At 38.7% G+C, this 22298-nt stretch overlaps 1 protein-coding gene across 5 annotated transcripts in view; it reads left to right on the top strand.

Annotated features, from left to right (window-relative positions):
* The first annotated feature begins 1996 nt into the window (after positions 1–1996).
* The window catches only part of helb (helicase (DNA) B), a 34641-nt gene continuing 14339 nt past the window's right edge, over positions 1997–22298 (top strand). The window contains exons 1-9 of one of the 5 annotated variants that reach the window (XM_052029767.1): positions 1997–2316; positions 7826–8191; positions 9402–9568; positions 10442–11254; positions 15116–15296; positions 18273–18414; positions 19050–19189; positions 20534–20618; positions 21521–21580. In XM_052029767.1, coding sequence (XP_051885727.1) covers positions 2091–2316; positions 7826–8191; positions 9402–9568; positions 10442–11254; positions 15116–15296; positions 18273–18414; positions 19050–19189; positions 20534–20618; positions 21521–21580 — 2180 coding nt within the window. In that variant the 5' untranslated portion in view covers positions 1997–2090. Of the gene's footprint in view, positions 2317–2358; positions 2558–7825; positions 8192–9401; positions 9569–10441; positions 11255–15115; positions 15297–18272; positions 18415–19049; positions 19190–20533; positions 20619–21520; positions 21581–22298 lie in introns of those variants that run through there. The other 4 variants (XM_052029772.1, XM_052029769.1, XM_052029771.1 and 1 more) reach the window with 4 other exon arrangements.

Genomic DNA, 22298 nt, shown 5'->3' with positions numbered 1-22298 from the left:
GTGTCCAACCCAGCAACCAGGCTCTGAGCAAGGCTGCCAAACCGGAGTCGGCTGCGCTAGGAGTGCTTTTAACAAATGGGACAGTAGGTGGAAAAGACAGGGGAGGGAAATGTCTGCTGGCTGTCCTGTGGCTGGTTTTTGTAAGTCATGGTTGAATGAGATGAGTTAACTGAAGGCAGCTGGTATCAGAACTGGGGGGGGGGGGGGTAGGGTCCAGGGAATCAGAGGCGTACAGCACAGAAACTGGCTCCCTCGGCTCACCTCCACCGTGATGCCCGTCTACTCTAATCCCATTTGGCTGCATTATGCCCACATCCCTCTACGCCTTTCCCAATGAAAACACCCGTCCAAATACTTTTTAGACGTTATAATTATATGCTCCTCTACCACCTGCTCTGGCAACTCGTTCCAGATACCCACCACCCTCTGTGTGTAAAAAACTTAATCCTTTGAATTTCTCCTTTCTTACCTTAAACTCGTGCCCTTTAGTTCTAGATTCCCCTGCCCTAGGACAAAAAGATTCTATCTATCCTATCTACGCCCCTCATAATTTTATAAACCTTTGTAGGGTATTGGTTTATTATTGTCACTTGTACCGAGGTACAGTGAAAAACTTGTCTTACATACCGATCGTACGCGTCAATTCATTACACAGTGCAGTTACATTGAGTTAGTACAGATTGCATTGAGGTAGTACAGGTAAAAACAATAACAGTACAGAGTAAAGTGTCACAGGTACAGAGAAAGTGCTGTGCAATAAGGTGCCTGTAAGAAGATTTAAAAGAACATTATTAGTAATAGTAAGTGACAGAGTTTAAGTTTAAAAGCGTAGAACAATTATAGTAAGGGTAATGAGTAGATCTGTAGAGAGCAGCTTGCAACAAGTCGCTATGCTCCGGCGCCAATAACCACCCCTTCCCCCAGCCTCCTACATTCCAGTGAGAATAGACCCAGCCTATCCAATTAAAACCACAGCTCTCTATTCGAGCAACATCGCAAACATTGAGATATGAACTACACTCAGCCAGCACCAATGGAACCACATCGATAATATGCCTGATGCCAGATCCCGAAATAGATATTCTACTCCAAGCTCTGCAATGGCAAAGCATTACCAGGAGCATTGAGAATATGCTTCCAGGATGTTTTCAATATTCTCTTGAAAAAAAATTAATATCCCTCCCAACTTGCAGGTCCCTGGCCTAAATGGAGAAGACACCAAGAACTTTTATAACATGTTCCCTTCATCACATAGTAGCCAAACAAAAATAAAAGATGAAAAAGCCCAGCATCTCTCAAACCATCAGCTCACCCATTCACCTCTGTAAAACAACTCTTGCCCCAGATGTAGCAGTTCCCACATAGGTCTGATTAGCCACCGCAGAATACACAGTATTGACGTGGAATGAAATCAACCCCTTACCTTGAAGGACTGCCTGGGATATAATAAAAACGAATTGAGTGAAATATTTGGTATCAAACGTTATTATTGATTACTGATAGTATCAAAATTCCTCTACCCCTGGTTTGTTATGTGCAAGCTGCACCCCCAGTCTTCAGTTTCCATTTTCCACCTGTTGCTGGAATTTTTCATCCAATGATTGATAGAACTAAGACAATGAACGACAAGTCCCAACATTTAAAAAGTAAATCCATTAACAAATGCCAATGCACACGCAGCCAGAATGTCATGTGATAAGGCCATTAACACGTGATAAAACCTTTGCCTGGAGAAATGCGTCAATCTGAATTGAAGCAATATGGAATTTTGTTTTATGATATCCTGATATATTCGCACCGTTCAGGCGGGGCTAAATAGAAATACTTATTTCCAGGCTGTTGTATTGCGCTGTGCAGCCAGTGAAATTCTTACCAAGTTGTAAATTATACCTGTTTACAGAGACGAGCATTCCCTATGTCCATAAATGCTAAGGAGGCAGTAACTGTAACGTCGACATTAAATATTAAGGGACACTGAAAATGAGGAAGTTGGGAAGTACAGAGGAGTGGCTTCGGTCAAGGCTCTGCTCTGCTCTGATAGCAGGGGCTGGGTCGACGTCAGCTAGCGCCGGTTTTCATTTCTCGGAGTCATGGCTGGCCGGTGCTCGTGGAATCGGGAATTTATTGTTGTCGAAGGTTACGTTCTGCCACGGAAAGGCAGTGCGGAAGATGAGAAGGTGAAAGTGGAAGGAGAGTCAGACACCGATGAGAATCAGGAGCACGAGGAGGACTTGCAGTTCTTCGACCTCAAGGATATAATAAATATTTCCCTCGGTGCAACCTCCATCAACGCCTCTTCTGTGGCCAGGCGGTTCGGTAGATACATTATTTTAAGTCACATTTAGGTCTAGTGGTAGTTGTTTAACGTCAGAGCTCTTTTAAGTTTCAATTGTTTCTCTTTCCATTGGTAATAGTAGTTGGATAGGCCCAGCAATGAGCTGCTGCCCAACAGCTCCGGGATTCGGTTCTGTCTGTGTGGAGTTTGCACGTTTTCTCAGTGACCGAGCAGATTTCTTCTGGGTGCTCCGGTTTCATCCCACATCCCAAAGATGTGCTGGTAGGTTAATTGGCTACTGTAAATTATCCCAAGGTGTAGGTAAAGTGGCAGAAGAATTAAAGTAGAGTTGAGAGTTATGTGAAAGAACAAAATGCAGGGCAGTAGGGGATTAAGAAGGGGGGAGTGGAAATGCTCTCTTGAGAATTGGCGTAGACCCGTAAATCCAATAACCTTCATAAGTGTCGTCATCAGTAAGGAATAGAATTGTCTGTCAACGAGATGAGGCTGAGAGTTTTCTGTCCCCTAATGAACAGAATAAATTCTTGATTTAATGCCAGAGGAAGTGGTTAAGTCAGGTACAATAACATTTAAAGGACACACACAGGAACATGGATAGGAAAGATTTAGCAGGATATGGGCCAAACGTGGGTAAATGGAACTAGCTTGGATAGGAATCTTGGTCGGCATAGGCCAGTTGGGCTGAAGGTTCCGAAGGGCTTTGACTCCTAAGTCTCTTCCTCGGTAGTGTACCAATGCCAACAACTTGTAAATTGCAGCTATTAATAGAAGACCCTTGCTGCTGCTGCTGTTGGAGCTGCATGTCTCCTCTTTGACTACCCACTCCCTCTGAAAACCAAACCTGATGCAGAGTTAGACATAAGAAATTCTGCAGATGCTGGAATCTGGAGCAGAGTTGCTCATGATGCACAGTTAACTGTAGAGCCGGCATGGGGAATCTTTGACCATCTTGATGAAGGGTCATTGACCTGAAACATTTACACTGTTTCTCGCTTGGTAGATGCTGCCTGACCTGCTGGGTATTTATACTATTTTTGATCTTGATTTTTGTTGCTTTTCAAAACTTTTAACCATGATGTTTGACACTGCAGCTTCATGGCTTTTTCACATGCAATCTGGAGATGATTTTTGGCAACTCATTACTTCAATCAACCCTTTGTGCCTGCTGTGTTTTGCAATACTATTATGGCTGATCTGTTATCTCAGTGCCACTTTCTTGTGTTAACCCCATATCCCTAGATTCTCTCAATATCAAAAAAAAATCTACTGATCTTTTATTTTAAATATATTTAATGTCTGAACCCTCACAGCCCTCTTGGGTAGAGAATTCTAAAGATTCTTGATCCTTGAGTGAAGTAATTTCTTCTCTGCTTTGTCCTGAGTGACTGATCCCCGATTCTAGACACTTAAGGCTGAGTTAAACATCAACTCTGCATTTATCTTGTCGAGCCTTTTAGAATATGTTTCAATGAGATCACCTCTCATTTTCCATACTCTAGAGAATATAGTCTACTCGATCTCTCCCCATGACAAATCTGTCATCTCAGAAATCAATCTGTGAACTTTATGCTTCACACTTTCTGTCAGAAGGATATCCTTCCTTGAGTGGGGAGACCATACTTGTATACAGTATTCCAGATGTGGTCTCACCAGGGCCCTGTATAATTGGAGTCTCTACTCTTGTGTTTAAAGTATTTTGCGATGAAGGTATTCTCAAGTGCTGGCTAAACTGCATGTTAATTTACAGTGATATGTGTGTGGAGGAACCCAGGCCCCTCTGAATACCACCACCTTGAATCCCTTGCCATTCAAAAAGTATTCTGCATTTTGATTTCTTTTTTCTCCACCAAATTGAATAACCTTGCATTTTCCAAGTTTTATTTCTTCTATGTTCTATCCCATTAGCTGCCAGTATCCCCTTAAGCCATTTGCATCTTCCTCTCAGTTCACTGCCATGTAGTTTTGCCTCTGTCAAAACTACATGGCAGTGATGCCTGACAACTGAAAATTAGACTTGGTTGTATTTGAAGTGCTGAGATAAATGACCCTCCACTTTTCTGTCTTAAATCCTCAAACAAGAACCTGTTTTGGGAGGCTATTGGTTTCTTTGATGTTTCTGATCCATCCAAGTTGCATTTTGGCAGCATACTAGTTGTATTTGCACTCTCGTTGCCCACAATATTTACCCTTTTGTTCTCTCAACAAATGTTTGTTATTGAGTGGAAGCACATATGTAAAACTGCTTGAGCTGTTTAATGCGCCATAAGTTTCATATTTTAAAACCGTAAGGAAGAGATGCTGGTATCACTATGTCGTTCTTCAGTTTGGTGGAGAGAAAGATACCATTTTGGTTGAAGCCTTTTGTTTAGAGTCATCTGAGTGCCTGCTTGGCTTTGCTCAGGTGGGCAGTTTCTTTGAGCAGCAGAGAGAGTGCTGTCTAGGTACATGGACTGGTTTAAATTTTCCAATTATGAATGGAGATGGCTGGCATAAAGGCATTCAAATTGGTTGTAAAGAAAAACCTTTATCAAACTGAGTTTCAAGTTGAGTTCGAAGACTTGAGATACTTAACCTGTCAACAAAGACCTGAAAATTGAGGTGTTAGTGATGAGCAAACTGGGTCCAAAACATTTGCTTACAAACACATGATTTGGGAGTGGTGTGAGCCACTCTGCTCTGCTAGCCTGTGTTGTTATTTAATAAGATTGTGGATGATCTGGTTGTAACCACAACTGTACATTTGCATCTTTCTTTCTTTCTTTGACCTTTTGCTCCATTGCTTATCAATAATTTATTTACCTCTTCCTTAAAGGTGTTCAAAGATACTGCATTCAGTGTCTTTTGAAGAAGATAGTTCCAAAGACTCGTGATCCTGTCAGAGGAGAAAGTTCATCTTGTGTCTTTCTTAAATAGATGACTCCTTAATTTTTAATCCATCACACCTAGTTCCAGATTCTCCGATATGGAAAGAATGCTTTCTCCTCTACCTTGTTGACACCCCTAGGGTTCTTCTCTCAATCAAGTCCCCTGTCTAAACTCCACATGTACAGTACATAGCTAGGCTCTCCAATCGTTCTCCAGCATTTAAGAAGCATTAGGACAGAAGTGAACAGCTAGGGAACAGAGGGACGCAGATCATGTGCAGGCACGTGGGATTAGTTTAGATTGGCATCTTGGTGGGTGCAGACATGTTGGGCCTTTTCCTGTGCTGTACTGTTCTATGTTAATGCATAAACGCTTCAAATAATATGACATGTTGTATGAAGTTATTGAAGGTATAATAACTATGCTATTTTGTCATACTTTAACAGGGCCTCTTTATTTTGTAGCTTGCACAGCCTTAAACCTTAATTGTAACTCCTCCTCCCCACATGATCAAGTCTGTTTGTAGTTCTTGCACAATCTACCCTTAAACTTTAAGTATAACTTATTCTTTAACTCTGGATGATTTTGGACAGAATTTACCATGGCAACCACTTGGTATTCTGTCTATAGCTTCTTATAATTTGCGCCCTCTCTTTCTGAGCCTTTTTATGATCCAAAAATAGTACCAGTGAAAATTTGAATGACACAAACTTCCATTTATTTGTACCATTTCCATTCTCTTTGCCTGCTACAACACCATGAAATGGATAGAAATGTTTAATATCCAACTATTAGCACCACAAAGATGCTTGGATCAGCAGTCTAATGGTCAAGAGCATTTCCCCAATACCTACACTTGCATTTGCCTGTTGATGATAAATGTTACCACATTGGAGCCAACATGTTATCCATGTGAGGACTTTGACATTTGTGACATTGTCACATAGCAGGGAGAGGATACTTCAGGAATGCCAACAAATTATTTAAACGTGATTTGCTTTTCACAAACTGTCGACTTTGCTTGATTCCCTTGAATTTTTCTGAGTGCTCTGCTATAATATCTTTGAGTAGCTTCTTATAATTTCCCTATGACAGATGTTACACTCACTGGCTAATTGTTTTCTTTAGTCTACAGAGTTACATTTGCTATTTTCTAATCTAATGGAATCTCCCCCAAATCTAATGAATTTTGGAAAGTGAATTCTGCACCAACCATCTTACCAGTCACTGATGTGCCATGAGGAATTTGGAAACAGGTGGAAGTCAAAGTTTCATGATGTTCAGTCAGAGCATTAAGGAGATCAGGAAAGTCATTTCAGAAGAGACTTTGGGAATGCAAGTCTAACTCCATGGATTTCTGGCTTCATCCTCTGCTTTTCTTTCACCACCCAGCATATGGATGATCCTTCTCTGGCTATTCTCAATTAGTGCTGTAATATCAATATTGCAGTGGGCAAGTTTTCAAGCAACAAGAATTGTTTGGCTCAGAACTTTGATACTGTATCATGACTGTGACAGTGTTCCTCAATGGTGAATAGCCCACTGACTCTCATAGGTTGGCATATGAAAAATGGCTATCTTGGAAAAATGATGATTGGCTGCCCATTCTCATGAGTCAGTAGCCTAGGATTTCTTCTGTAGGAGCAGTCAGGAATTTAGACATGGGAGTGTACTCATTCCTGTGCCCAGTCTACAGACATCAAGTCACACTCAAATTTCCTCTGAGTCTTGTGTATATACCAGGATGTGAAATCAACAGAAATCAGTATAAGCAATCAGAGCTATGGAAAGCACTACATAACACCACATTTTTTTTAATCTGAAAATTTGACGTTTTGATTCCTTTACCTATCATACATGTCTATTAGGTGCAGTTTGTTTAGGAACCTGCAATTAAAGAAGCCTTGCAATTTAAGTGTGAGCCAAAGCCTGATGAAGTATCTACCAAGTGACTTACTAGTGGCGTTTGAAGTGCATTTAAAGAAACCAAATATAGAATTTAAATTTCAATGGCCATGCCTATAAAATTGAAAGCTTCAATAGACTAGAAAGTGACAGCTTCTTCCCCTTCGCCATCAGATTTCTGAACGGTCCTTGAACCCATGAATACTACTTCATCATTCCATTTTGTTTTTGCACTATTTATTTTTGTGATTTATAGACCTTTGTCCTTGCACCATACTGCTGCCGCAAAACAACAAATTTCACGTCATATGTCAGTGATAATAAATCTAATTTGTAGGGAGCTTCTGAAATTGGGGTTAGGGCAATTGTTATGAGTGGAGGAATCAGTGAGCAGCCAGGCATATTGTACTTCCTCAAGCACTAAATTCTGTGTTCCTCGGACTTTTGATTTGACGTATGCCAAAAATACACTTGCCTTTGGGGACAGAAAAGGAAGAATTAAGGCCAATTTGTCTGGGAAGGGAGTGAAAACTGGGTAGTGAAAACATTTTCACAATGAAGATTTATTTGGGCCGAAGTTAAATGTGCTTCTCATAATATATAATGTAACAAATTATTGCACAGCAATTAGAATTTTTAAATGTTTTCGTTTCCCGTGAGAAAATGGGTATGTATTGGTATGTATGAGAACAAATAGTTGAATGAGGTTAAATGGGGGAAAAGGTATTCATACCATTGCATTTATCAATCTTTTTCTAGTTAAAATCAAAGACCTTGGCTCCGGTGACACTTACAATGTGTTTGGACGGTTTCATTTTACTTCTCCTTGGTGGAAAGTGACCGCAAAAATCTTCCGTCATCAGAAAAAATGGTATTTGCAGTGGTATCCTTCTTATGCCCTCAGACATCTGAGCGGAAAGGAACAGAGCATTGTCAGCCTTTTCTTAAACAAATGTGGCGTCCACTCAGATTACATAAAAGAATTTATTGATTATTTGTCTCGCCATGATCTTCAATTTCCAGAAGTATTGAGCATTTTACAACAGATTGCAGAAGAGGAAAAGAAAAAGGATGAAAATAAAAATGGTTTTGCAAATTGCGTTATTCCCTACATAACTAAATCAGGTAATCATGGGTACTCCAAGCCACTTTTAGGAAAGTTTTGGAGTCGTATGGTAGCATTAAACTGTATGAGACTGAAGAATTGTAAAACAAGTATTTGTTTATAGTTGCAGCCTATTATGCTAATTAAAGATCTTGGGAGGCTTGGTAAAGGCCAAATGAATATTTAGAAGATGCACCAAGTTTCAAATTTACTGAACAATCTGAAAATTACCACCAGTTAATGTAGATTTTCAACAACACAAATGTTTAACCAATAAATCAGTGACAGCAATTAAAATTTTCTTTCAATGAACTGGTCACTTTTGTTAAAGACATTATCAGTTACCAAATAGGTATTCCTATTGTGTATGACTTTAGCTTATCAGTTTAGTCCATGTGGTGAAGTCTTTCTAATTGACCAACTGCATAAAACATTTGCATGCAATGCTCAGAAATACTGTAGCATACTTCAGTTAGGATCTAAAAGAATAGTGGAACAAATATGATTAATTAAATCACCTGCTCCTGATACTAAGTAATGTGAGGCTGTGGAATATAGAAAAACATGGAGCAGCATTAGGTCATTTGGCCTTTTGAACCTACTCTGTCATTCAGTACAAATTTACCCAACTCCACCTTGCCACACTATTACCATAATCTCTTGATTCCCTTTCATATCCAAGAATCTATCAATTAGTTTTGAATTTACTGAACAATTGTGTCCAGAGAGAATGCCAGCCATCCACAACTATACGAGTACAGAGATTTTCTCCTCATCACTCTCTTATAAGCTCATCCCTTATTTTGAGACTGTGAAGAGACTAGAACTAGGATTCAGGCAGAGTCAACATGCACCCAGTATCAGCCCATTTTAAAAACAAAATGTTTGTTCGGTTGTCTCTCATTCTTCTAAACATTGGGAAAGTAAGATTGGTCATTCTCCCCTTCTCAGATAATTGACATTGAAGACCATTTAAAAGCAAAGATAACAGAATATGGGAGTTTAATGATTACATATGATTAGGATTATTGGTTTTGTTGAATATAATAATTTATATTTGTGTATGTATTTAAAATTTGTAAAACAGCCAGTGCAAGTGGTAGAAGTACAGCAAAGTTTTAGTGATCTCATAGCACTGAAACTAATGGGAATGTTATGTTAATCTGACTACAGAATGTTGTGTGTGTGTAAAATAACATTTGAACTTCAAGGTAATAACTGATAATTTAGTTGAAGGTCAGCATGTGCTGCAAGCTTTGAAGTTCCAAAGGCTGATGAAGTATCTGCCACAACTTCTGCCACGGTACTTTTTGCGTACTTTGAAGATGAGCAATGATACTCTTGAGAATCTGGACCAGATGATTTGTACAGAAGTGTGGAAACTGGGATTCCGTTCTGTAAGTTTTTCCCAGGGTAGAGTATCAAATGTGGACACCTCCACAATACACTATTCACTCTTGATTCTTAAGCATTTGTTTTTATCAGGAAATGAGTTATTGTTCTTTTGAGATTAATATCAAATTATTTGTCTTCAAGACAATGAAGCTGGAAACTCACATTAACAAAATTATTTTCCCCTGTTCATTTAATCATTGATGGGAGATTAAAAGTAAAGATTAAGTGGACAGGGGTCTTAGTGGTGATGTGATAACTCTGTTTCCATGAATTATTTGCAAATGGAATTTGGAGAAAATGGTGACAGTAGAACCATAGAACACTACAGCACAGAAAACAGGCCATTCGTCCCTTCTAGTCTGTGCCGAAACTTTATTCCGCTAGTCCCATTGACCTGCACCCAGTCCATAACCCTCCAGACCTCTCCCATCCATGTATCTATCCAATTTATTCTTAAAACCTAAGAGTGAGCCTGCATTTACCATGCCAGATGGCAGCTCGTTCCACACACTCACCACTCTCTGAGTGAAGAATTTCCCCCTAAATCTTTCCCCTTTCACCTTAAAGCCATGTCCTCTTGGTAGTTGAACAGCAGCAAAATATATTGACCCTGCAGTGAGACAAGTCTATGACAACCAAAGTGGGGAGTGGATAAAAGTGTGACAAAAATTGGGGAAAGTAAAACAAGAATTAGAGAATGTCCCAAAAAAAAACTACCAAGGCAGATCATTTGGTTTTGCCAAATACTGAAAATTGTTGCACCTTATTTACTTCTTAATGAAAGACTAAATGGTTGTTGCAAATCAGTTGCATTTGTTGTCATTGTAAATGATTGGTTCAGGGAATGCTTTGTGAAAGACATTACTTGTTCCTAGATTCTCTCGAAGGAGCTTCACCTTGTTGGTTGTGAGGCAACCTTGTTGGCTTTTGAAGAAGCTGATCTTCTGAGGACAATTCCAGAGCTTCAAAAACATGCTCTTATCATTTATGATAAACTCAAACAAATCTGTTGGAAAAATGGACACACTTATGTTAATATTGATGAGTTGACTGGATTACGCCCATCTGAGTTCAGCGTTGAAAGTGCATGGGAATCGCTAAAATTTTTGAAGGAATCAAAGATTATTGTAATTGAAAAGAAGCGGGTGTACCTTGAACCTTTCTACAGCTATGAGCAAGAAATTGCTACATGTATAAAGGAACTTGTGGATAAACCTCCATGGTGTATTTCTATGACTGTGGAGGAAGTTCTGCGAAATGCTTTCATCCAAACCCAGAGGGAATGCTTACCTAAGGGTAAAGAGGTTGATGATACAGAGCACAGTGAAGCAGTTAATTTGGACCCAGATCAGATAAGAGCTGCTACCATGATGTGTGAAAATCCTGTTACAATTATAAGTGGTAAAGGTGGGTCTGGAAAGACCACACTTGTCAGTCTCATCTTCAAGGCAGCAGTTGAAAATATGAAAGTTGCAGAGAATGAAGAACTTTTGCAAGCATGTGAAGATCTTGAGCAGGATCAGTCTGCTCCTGAATGCTGGGACATTCCAACAACTAAAGTTCCAAATACTGGCTATATTAAAAAATGTGAAGTCAGCAAAGCAACTGTGCTGTTCACTGCACCAACTGGAAAGGCAGCATCTCTTTTAAGGAAAAAAACTGGATTTGCTGCTTATACTTTACACCAGGTAATTGCCTCTGAGGAGATTGTTGTACGTACTTCAACATTTGTTTGTGTTTAGCATGATGTAAATAGTTGATCTTTTAAGAGCAGCACACCATCGCCAAGTTGGAGGTTAAAATGAGGGTGGATATTTTAAGAAATGTATTACTGTAGGCTTTAAGCAAAATTTGATGAAATATTGATCTTTACATTTAAAAAAAACTTTAAAGTACTGTGATAAGATAAGATCTCTTTGTTGGTCACATGTACATCGAAACACACAGTGAAATACATCTTTTTGTGTAGAGTGTTCTGCGGGCAGCCTGCCAACAGAGCATGCCCACAACTTCCTAACCTATGCGTCTTTGGAATGTGGGAGGAAACCAGAGCACCCGGAGGAAACACACGCAGACACGGGGAGAATGTACAAACTCCTTACAGACAGCGGCGGGAATTGAACCCAGGTTGCTGGCGCTGTAATAGTGTTACGCTAACCACTACACTACCGTGTATGTTTTTGATTTGGTCATTGGACAGTGGCATTACTTGAGACAGACACAGTAGTGTGACGCTATTACAGCGCCAGCAACCCGGGTTCAATTCCCGCCGCTGTCTGTAAGGAGTTTGTACGTTCTCCCCGTGTCTGCGTGGGTTTTCTCCGGGTGCTCTGGTTTCCTCCCACATCCCAAAGACATAAGGGTTAGGAAGTTGTGGGCATGCTATGTTGGCACCAGAAGCGTGGCGACACTTGTGGGCTGCCCCCCAGGACACTCTACGCAAAAAGATGCATTTCACTGTGTGTTTCGATGTACATGTGACTAATGAAGATATCTTAATCAACTTTAGTTACTCATCCTGATTTTGCAGGATCAACGATTTATGATTGGGGTGCTCCTGAAAAGCTAGGGAATAATGTGTAAGGCAGCCTGTGACGGCTGCCTAAAATGACTGATTGGTGCCAAGGAATTTGCCTGTAAAAGTCTTGGTTGTAATTACAGTCAAGATAGCATTATCCACATTAACATTTAATGTATGTCAGCTTTGACAAAGGTGGTTTAAGTAATAAAAGTAAGTGGCTGGCAAAGTCCAGTGACTGACAAGTAGCCAAATGGTGAACTAGAACAACCCCTGTTGGATGATAGGAAAAATGAAAATGCTGAAGGATGAGAATAATAATAAATAAATAAATAAACAGGTCTTCCTTGCTAAGAGACCCAAATTGTAAGCATGTAATGGAGAATGCCTGGAAGAAGGGAGAGGCGCACCTGACTAATGGCTAGAGCGAGTTCAATGATACACATTTGATATAGTTCTCTGCAGCAGATGGTGCTGCTTTCCTGATATATTGCCAGATCCACAGGTGTTGCAGGCACATGATAAATACTGAGGTATAAGTACAGTCAGTATTATCTGCCTGGTATTCCTTTCCTTCGAAAAATGTGTCAATAGTCATTTACAGATGAAAGCCTATTATCCTAATATTGTGGATGTCACTCAAAGGATACGTTTGGCATGATGCCACCTGGACAAGTTAATGGAAACATGGAAGATGCAAGCCAAAGGTGTAAAGATGGTTTTGTTATCTTAAAATGTTGTTAGAAATATTATTATAGAACTTTTTTTATATTTATTGTTTTGTACGTAGCAGCCCAGTAAACTGATTTGGATGTATGTGGCAGATGAAGGAGAACCTGTCAGGATGTAAATGTCAGGAAATTGGTTGACAATGTAAATGTGGCATTCTGATCCAGTTTAATATAATTGACTTAAACCATCAGTGGAAAATCTGGACACATTATCTGCCCAGAAATCTGTTTAAAAAAAAATCTTACGGTTTTCATTTCATGGTGTAGTTGTTCAGATGTATAGTTTTTGTTTTTCACAAGCACATTCAGTAATTGGTCTTGGAATTTAAATTACAAAATGCACCATACTTCTATAGCTATTAATATTTTTGGTCTGATTTTGCCATTTCTGATTTCTCCTAGTCTCCAATCTTGCCTTCAATGCTAAAGCAACCTACTGGAAAGCTCTGTTGTGCCTTGAAACCCTTTTTATTCCTTTTGCCTCCTCTACGTTCCCTGCCATATTAGACGATCCACTCGCTCTCCTTCAAGATGCTGTTGGCAGTTCCTGCACTCTTAATTAATTATCTTCATAATTGAACTGCTTTTGTACTGGCAAGCACTTAACACTGGTCCTGCTTCTTAATCTACCTCTTGGCTTCTCTTGTGAAGATTTGTGAAAACACCACTTTTAATAAGTAACATCCCATATCCCTGGGATGTTACTTATTAAAAGTGGTGGGAAAATGTTGAGACAAACCAGTCATATTTTTTCTGAATGGTGAAGCAAGCTTTGTTGGAATTACTGTCTTACTCCTTGTACCTCCCTGTTTCTCATGTTGTGATCTTTTGAACTGCTCTGTTCCATCAGTAATTGAATGCTACTCCTAGATATGATATGTGTGATTTCTGCATTTCTCTTGTAAAATTATGTAGTCATTCCCTGATTTTTTTTTGTTGTAACATTTATCATTATATTCTTAACATTTGTTTGGTCAGTGCTCTTCTGAACGTGCAGTGGAATATGTGATTAGATGAAGTCTAGCTAGTCTAAATCTGGTGCAGTCCATTCCTGAACATTGATTGTTTGGTTAGTTATTGGCTGGAGAGGAATTATTCAAACTCAAACAATGTTGTGTGGTTGGCTTAGTCTAGAATGTTACCTGTTCACTTAAAGAAAATCCTAAATGTTCAAAGTTCCATTAATCATAAAAGAACTGTTCTGTTCTAACTAAAAGGGCAATTTGAGAAAATTCCCTCAATAAACAACCCATCTAAGAGATGGTTAAACTGTCAAGCAATTATTTAAATTTGCCACAGGACACTGTGAGGTTGAGGAAAGACATTTTTGAGGAAATGTGTGCCATATTATTTGTAAGTGGTTAGCTTGTTGATAATTGTTGCAATCTTTTTTTATCCACAGTACTCCATAATAGGTACTTTTCTATAAATATCACTGTTACAAAATTGTTTCTGATTTTCTTAATATTGCTTAATTGGTTTGAATTTAAAACATTATTCTGAAGCTGCAGAACTTGTCAAAAATAGAGATCCACAGCCGAGCTTCATTTCATTATTCATAGTATATCCATAAAGCTTGCATGGTGCTGGGACCCGTCCATGGAAATTATATAAGATACTTAGAAGTAAGATGAATAGGAGAGGAAAAATCCTAAAAACCCACCTGGGTGTCTCATGATAGTTTTAAAGATACATAAATTGGTTTATTATTGTCACATGTACAAAGGTGCAGTGAAAAACTTGTCGTGCATACCATTCATACAGATCAATTCATTACAACAGTGCATTGAGGTAGTACAAGGTAAAACAATAAGAGTGCAAAATAAAGTTACAGAGAGTGCAGGGCAGGTAGACAATAAGGTGCAAGGTCATAACAAGGTAGATTATGAGCTAGAGTCCATCTTGTCATACTAGGGAACCATTCTACAGTCTTATAACAGCGGGATAGAAGCTGTCCTTGAGCCTGGTGGTACGTGCTTTCAGGCTTTTGTATTTTCTGTCCAATGGGAGGGGTGAGAAGAGAGAATGTCTCAGGTGGGTGGGGTCTTTGATTATGCTGGCTGCTTTACCGAGGCAGTGAGAAGTGTAGACAGAGACCACTGAGAGGAGGCTGGTTTCCATGATGTGCTGAGCTGTGACCACAACTCTGCAATTAAACAAGTTAAATAAGTTATAAAATATTGATGTGAGCTGATAATTTTTCTTGGTTTTGTGGCTACTTGAACACTGATTAGAGTGAGAAATGCAAGTTTTGAAACCCTCCAGTTAAAGATCATTCTTTTTCTTTTTTTAAAAAAAAGGTAATATGGAATTTCAACATTACCCAATACCCCAAGGAAAAACGAGCAGTGTTTGATTGGAAGTTTTCTGATGTTCAGGTTCTGATTGTTGATGAAGGAAGTTTGGTCTCTGTGAAGAATCTATGTACTGTTTTAAACTTGCTTATGACATATGCCAATCTCAAAAAGCTTATAATCCTTGGTAAGTATCTGTTTTGACTTTGGAATACAATGCTCACTATTTTGCATTACAGGTTATAGAATTTTCTTTACCATTGCCTTGCATGATGTATTGTATAGAGGGAGAGGGCATACAAATTAAGGAGTACAGCTGTTAGTAGGATCACAAACTTCAAATGGTTACAATTTTAATATTGTGCAGCTACCATTTTGATAATTCATTGCATGTGATTGGTCAAGAATTTCCAGAAATTAGCCGTGAATACTGCATTTTTAAATATGATTTTAATGATGGTTGAGAGTAAATCTACTTTACGCTTGTATTAAATGCACATATAGCAATATAGACATACAATTAATCTCACTTCTTTACATGTTTCAGAGGAAACAAATTTCCTCGGAGTATTACAAAACAATTAATGACTGGTTCTTATTACGTTGCCTCTTGGTCACATGTCCGATCCCATGCCCAATCTGGAGAGAGAAGAGACTGCAGATGCTGGAATCTGGAGCAACAAACGATCTGCTGGAGGAACTCGGTGAGTCAGGCAGCATCTGTGGCAGGGAAAGGAATTGTTGACATTTCAGGGTTTTGACTCAATGTCAACAATCTCCCCTCCACCCCCACCCCCACCCCCAGTGTTCCGCGATCCACTGAGTTCCTCCAGCAAATTCTTTATTGCTTCGTACCCAATCTATTTTGCATTTCTTGGAAACTTTGTGTTATGAAGCAAAAGAATTATCCATGTAAAATTATTCTTGGGTCAAACTGAAACACATTCCATCGATCATCTGCTTGTGGGATGGACAGGGCTTTGATCACCTTAAAAGGCAATTAACCACCTGCTTTCCCACTGATTGGCATAACGTTTTTACACACGTTTACAAATGAAGTACAACATCTTCCCCAATGTACAAATGTTCAGTTATCACTTCATGACCAACCCAGAGATAAGCAGTTTTGTGATCAGTTGCTTTTGATGTGACATCCCTATATGATTTGTGTGCCTTACAGACCCCTACCTTTGGTCATCCAGTGACCAAAGTATCTCTTTGTTTAGTTGAAGCCTGCTACCATCACCATTATTATGGTGTTAGTAGCAAGAGTAAAGCCTGTTTTTTATTTACCATATTCCTCTGGATCCTTCTAATATCACTTGTCTTGTGCTCTGTTAGTAGCAATCCTCATCATCTGCATTTACTTGAGACAGAAGATATCCATCACTGCCTTCCACAATGTTGTTACTATATACATCCATCTGTGTTCCGTCAGTGAATTCCGTCCTAACTCTGGTTCCTGGAGATGGCTTGGGAGCTACTCTGAAGCCATCCCTGCAGTTGTAGAGAATAACTCTTTTATTTCTCAGTGCATTAACATGGACTGCTATTGTCTTGTAGTTTCCTTGGATTATCTCTAACTTTTTACACAAATCTTACAACATTAGCAACACATGGACAACGGAGCTTAATTGCTAATTTCTTACAGGCTGCTTGAGAGATTCCCTTTGTTTCACCCTTTGCCCTCCCCCTGCACTCTCAGCTTCCTGGACTAACTTGTTTCTCTTTTTCAGTTCTGATGAAGGGTTCCATATCTGAAACATTAACTGTTTCTCTTTCCACAAATGTTGCCTGATCTGAGCTTTTCCAGAATTTTCTTTTTTCAGGTTTCCAGTATCTGCAGTGTTTATTGTCATTTAATCTTTAGTCTCTAGTTCAAAACTCTTAAGACTTAGTTTACAAATTTAAATCAACTAAGGAAAGACACACCACTTCATGCAGCTTAGAAAGATTGAACAATAGTTGGACAACTTGAAGTTGCTTATGAACCTTCCAAACTATTTATAAGAACCAAAGGCAGAGGTCACCATTTTAAGAGGTATGTGTACAGAACACTTCCAACAACAGATAAGACTACAACTATTCTGGAGTTGCCCCTGCTACCATAGGAACAATCCAAGAGTCAGCTCGGTTATCACTCTATATTAACACAAAGACCACTAAGGTTTTATATCCTCCTAGTGTAATCTAGAATGTTCTAGTGGGCTGCTTCTTTCTGAACTTGTTAGTTCATTTACACTAATCGAGACTGTGTCTTGTTTGTTGGATAGGTATTCTTTATTGTTCAATATGCTTTATGATATAATGTGGAAGTTAACCCAGTGGATTATGTCCCATGGCTACATAGTATTCCACTTCATTCATCACATGATACTGGTAGAACAACAAAGTGCATGTTTTGAATTGAGTACAGAATTGAATAGAAATAGTGTTAAACATGGAAATTTGAAGATATGGGAAGAGTGTTTCTTTGAAAAGTTCTTTCTGAAATGTAATTACTTCACCACTCACTCCCTGTCAGTGTCTGCTAACAGTTAATTAGGTGATCGTTTAGAACTGATACCTAAATAGGTAGAATTTGCTAATAGCTAGAGCTCGGGCAGAACAGATATACAGGTGTGTGACCTAAAGAGGTAAAGAAATTTGTTCTCCTGATGTATAGGATGCAGATTTTGAAGAGAATTAAACTGAGTTCTAAAATTTGGGAATTTGTTTGAAGTGGGTAGGAGGTGCTTTTTTTTAAGTTAAACTGGGAAGATTAGGTACATAAAAATATGAGCGTTCAAACAGTGTAAACACTTAACAGGGAATATAGTTTTTTGTAAATCATGGACAGAAAGTTGAGACGTTTAATTGCTGAGCTGTGTTGGAGCATCAGAGCACTGGGAGACTAATGTACGTATGTAGAAAGTGTCTTCAGCTGCTTGAAGTCAAGCTCAAAAGTGGCCACGTCACAGCTTTGGATTTTTATCTTGTAAAGGTTTCACATAAAAGGTGGAAAGCAAAAAGTATTTAATGACAAATTAGTTGATGGCTGAAATGAGTTTCTAAGGAGTAAATTTTGATAAGGTGCTCAACAGTACAATTGCCTGCTTATTCTTGTACTTGCTCAACCTCTACACATAATTACTTGAAATTTATAACTGTTATTTCTTCATAGGTGATATTAGACAGCTGCCCAGTATAGAGCCTGGCAACATGTTGAAGGATATATACTCTAGTTTGTACCAAGTTGGATGGGCAATTGAGCTACCGACCAACCATCGTGCCGAGAGCCAGCTAATAGTAGATAATGCTGCTAAGTATGTTTTAGTTCTTATTCTCATGTATCGTATCCATTTGAGTTCATGCAGATAAATTTGAGATGGAATACCTGCTTTTTTTTTTAAGTACAGAAAATCTTCAGGTATTCTTCATTGTTCTTTGGAGTTTGACAAGCTCACAAATGTAGAATTGGTGTTTTGTTAAAAAGTATTTTTATCACTTGCAGCAGAAAGTTTTCTGTTCTTTGGAAACATAGTTTATTTGCTCTACTTCTGGTGCTGCTTTGGCAGCTTCTTTGTTTTTCTTTTGTTTTGTTGGTCACTTTTTTTGCAAAGAATGGAAAAGGATGAATGGTTGGCCCATGTGTCAGCTACATTTAAACAATGTAAGTACGACTTGTGTATTTCAAAATGAGTGTCCTGCTACTGCAATGACAAGATCCTCTTTAATCAGCCTCTCTATGTAACTGTGACTGTATCCATCCCATTCACTCAATGAATTAAGCAAGTCGTGGTGAGTTACTAATTTCAGGTGCTACTTTTGAATCATTAACTTAAAAAATGAAAAAACAATGGGGGATGAGGAAGGTAGAGTTTGAAATGGTGTGCAAAATATTGTTATGTCTGAATTTCCTTGCAAAAACTGTGATTGTTATATCCATTCTTATTTCTAGGATTGCTGAGATGGGACTTAGGTCAGTTTATATAATGTTGGACTATGATGCGGTGATGCATATATCAAAGGAGGTAGAAATCTCAATTCCAACACCTGATAAAAAATTCATTCTGGTTTCTCTTGAATCTAGCCCCTATGGTAAGCATGAACTTTGTTCATTTTCATTTCTTTCTTGCTTTGGAAAAGAGTGTTTTGTATCAAATATTCGTCAGAGATAATATTGAACTTGTAATGGCTTTGTCGCACTATTGATGTTAACTTCCCCTAGTATACTGTTGTGGGAGACTGGGAGTTGTGCTATAATTCCAGCTGGTTGGGACAGAATGGTTTCTGTGCCCGGGTTCCAGTTATATCCTGAACTCTAGCTGTGTTTTACCCCAAAGAAAACTTAATTACTTTTGCAGTGCCATCATAATGCACCTAAATGCATAATTTCCACATCTTATGGGAATTAAGACCTACAGGCAATCCGCAGGTTATGGCAGGGTTCCGCTCCTGAAAATTTTTTGTAAGCCAAACTATTCATAAGTTGGAAATTCACAAAAACAATGTGTGGCGGAGGATCACAGAAACAGCTGTGAGGGGAGTGTGAGCAGATGCAGTAAGAGTAGCTCCCAGCCAGCCTCGCTGACCCTGAGTGAGCGAGTGAATCTGCTTAGTGCTTCCAGCTCTGCTAGGTTTGACCTAACCCTTGATTATTGTGGCTTGGGGAATGGGGGAGTGAAAGAGAATTTGTGTGGAAATGCCTCATTCCTACCCTGTAGAATTTGCTTGCAGCCGGCAAATCCATCCCGCCGGTCTCCTAAATGCTCGTTTATATGTACAAGGCGCCCATAAATTGGCCTCTGGATGTATTTAAAAGGAAGAAAGTAAAGTAAATCTCTAATCTGCTGTCTTGGTTGTTCAGCAACTGGCTCACCAGGTAATGTTTGTAATTACCACTTGCTAGGGCACTGGTTCCCATGCTCCCCAACCACTCACTTGGTTCTATTGGCCATTCTCCCTTGAAACTTAACAAATTCACCAAAGTGTTACAGTTTAACATTTTTTAAAAAAAGTGAACTAAAAGTGTACAAGAGTATTAATAAAAATAACATCCAATAGTTCAGAAAATCTGCTGGTCCAGCAGCACTAAAGTCCCAAGTGTGCCAGATTAATGGAGTTGAATACTGTTTACAATGGGTGATGACAAATGTGAAGGCTGATGTTCTAAAACTCAAATTGTGTCTGGAATTGGCCATTATTGTATATCTTGAAAGTGAAATTTTGTTCAGGATCGTAAAGAGAAGAATGTAGGATGCCATTGATCCAAATAAAAAAACAGATGAGTTTCCTGTATTTTAAAAAAAACATAGATGACTTTCCTCCTCTTACAGAAGTAATAAATGCAAAATACATGGCAACATTTTTTCAATACATTGGATCTGGCTATGATACCATGGTGTGTGATGACAACTTTATTTTTTTTTCTTTTATTGGCAGTTCTTCGAGAGGCTATCAACATTTTGTTACGAAGGGCTCCAGGACTTGACAATCATGTGACATCACAGTTCATTGCATTTAGACGGTAACTATATTTTCAGGGAAGGTGGGAATGGAGTGCAGTGTTTTCCCTCAAAGGTGACACTACAAAAACAAAGGGAAGTTAAATGAGGTTTACTGTCAGCAGTACAGTTTTTCAGAAAAGTGGAGTGCTGAATACATACCAAGTAGAAAATAAATAGCATGTAGTCCAAAGTTTAAAGTTTTCTACCTTATTAAGATTTATCTTAAGGTGCTCTATGAACATAATTTAGTCTCAAATTGGGGTGTGTGAAAAGAGAGGGGGGAGAAAAAATACTTCTACTGTGTTTCTCTGTAGTAGGAAGAGCAATTTTAACCAAATAACTCTTGTGTGCATTCCATAATTTTCATCAAATAGTCATCAAATTGTGAGGTCAAGATGGACCCTTGACCTCTCAATCTACCTTGTTATGACCTTGCACCTTATTGTCTATCTGCACTACACTTTCTCTGTAGCTGTGACACTTTCCTTTGTATTCTGTATTGTTTTACCTTGTGCTACCTCAATGTACTGTGTAATGAATTGATCTGTATGAATGGTATGCAAGACAAGTTTTTCACTGTACCTCTGTACAAGTGACAATGAATTCCAATTCCAAATCCAAATCCCTTTTTCAAAAGGGAAACCATGCAAGCCAAAATTTGAGAATTGATGCTTAAACCACAATCTTTTTCAAACTGGTTGTATTTTATTGAAATGAACAATGTACGATGGTCTCTATTTTGTCAGTTAGGGAAATGCCTTACCTGACCATCTCTGGTTTCATTGCATTTGTGTGTAATCGTAGGTGGCAGAGATTTGAAATCTCCTCAATGTGTGTTATTTTGAATCTGTTTGTATGTATATACAATATTCCAATAAATGGATACACAGATCTTCATTACAACTTATGACCTTTTATGCAGGGATGATTGTGCAGAAATTAACGAACTCTGCTGCAAGCAATATTCAGGTCATTTGACTAAGTAAGTGCTGTACTAGATGTGTAACAGTTTGGTTTGGTTTCTATTTTCTTTATTATATATCTAAAGTGGTCAGTTGTTGGAAGGGTAAGATTTGGGTGCTTTTTGTCCAAGTTTTAGTGAATATTAAAATTGTAGCATTTTCATAGTAGATGAGTAAAACACAATTTGCAAAAGAATATAACAACAGCTGTGGATGTACTGACATTGCTGACTTATTGTTTGGTTATGTATATGGCAACAGTAGCAGTCCATTCAGCACCCAAACTTGATCTTCTATTTATTCAGAACATACAAACCTCTATGTAAATTAGGAGCAAAAATATAGTACTCTCAATTCCCTGAGCCTGTTCCACAATGTAATAAGTTCATGACTGATCTGACTGAGTTCAACACTGCATTTCCATCTACCTGTGCAAACTTTACACCACCTTGCTTTTGAAGAATCTGATTCCCTTGCCTTGAAAATATTCAAAGAATTTGCTTCTGCAGGAGAGTTCCAGAGACTCATGACCCTCTCAGAGTAAAAAAAAGTTGCCTCATTATCCTCAATGGGTGATTTTCTAGTTCTGGAGTCGGCTGCAAGAGTCATGGAGTTGTACAGCATAGAAATAAGCCTTTGGTCCACCATGTCTATGCCAACCATCATGCCTATCTATGCTAATCCCACTTGCCTGCATTAATTCCATATCCCTCTATACCCTACTCATTCAAATACCTT

This window comes from Pristis pectinata, chromosome 15, assembly GCF_009764475.1.
Source record: "Pristis pectinata isolate sPriPec2 chromosome 15, sPriPec2.1.pri, whole genome shotgun sequence".
Taxonomy (NCBI): domain Eukaryota; kingdom Metazoa; phylum Chordata; class Chondrichthyes; order Rhinopristiformes; family Pristidae; genus Pristis; species Pristis pectinata.
Note: the sequence above shows the minus strand (reverse complement) of the source record. Positions and strands in the feature narration are given on the sequence as shown.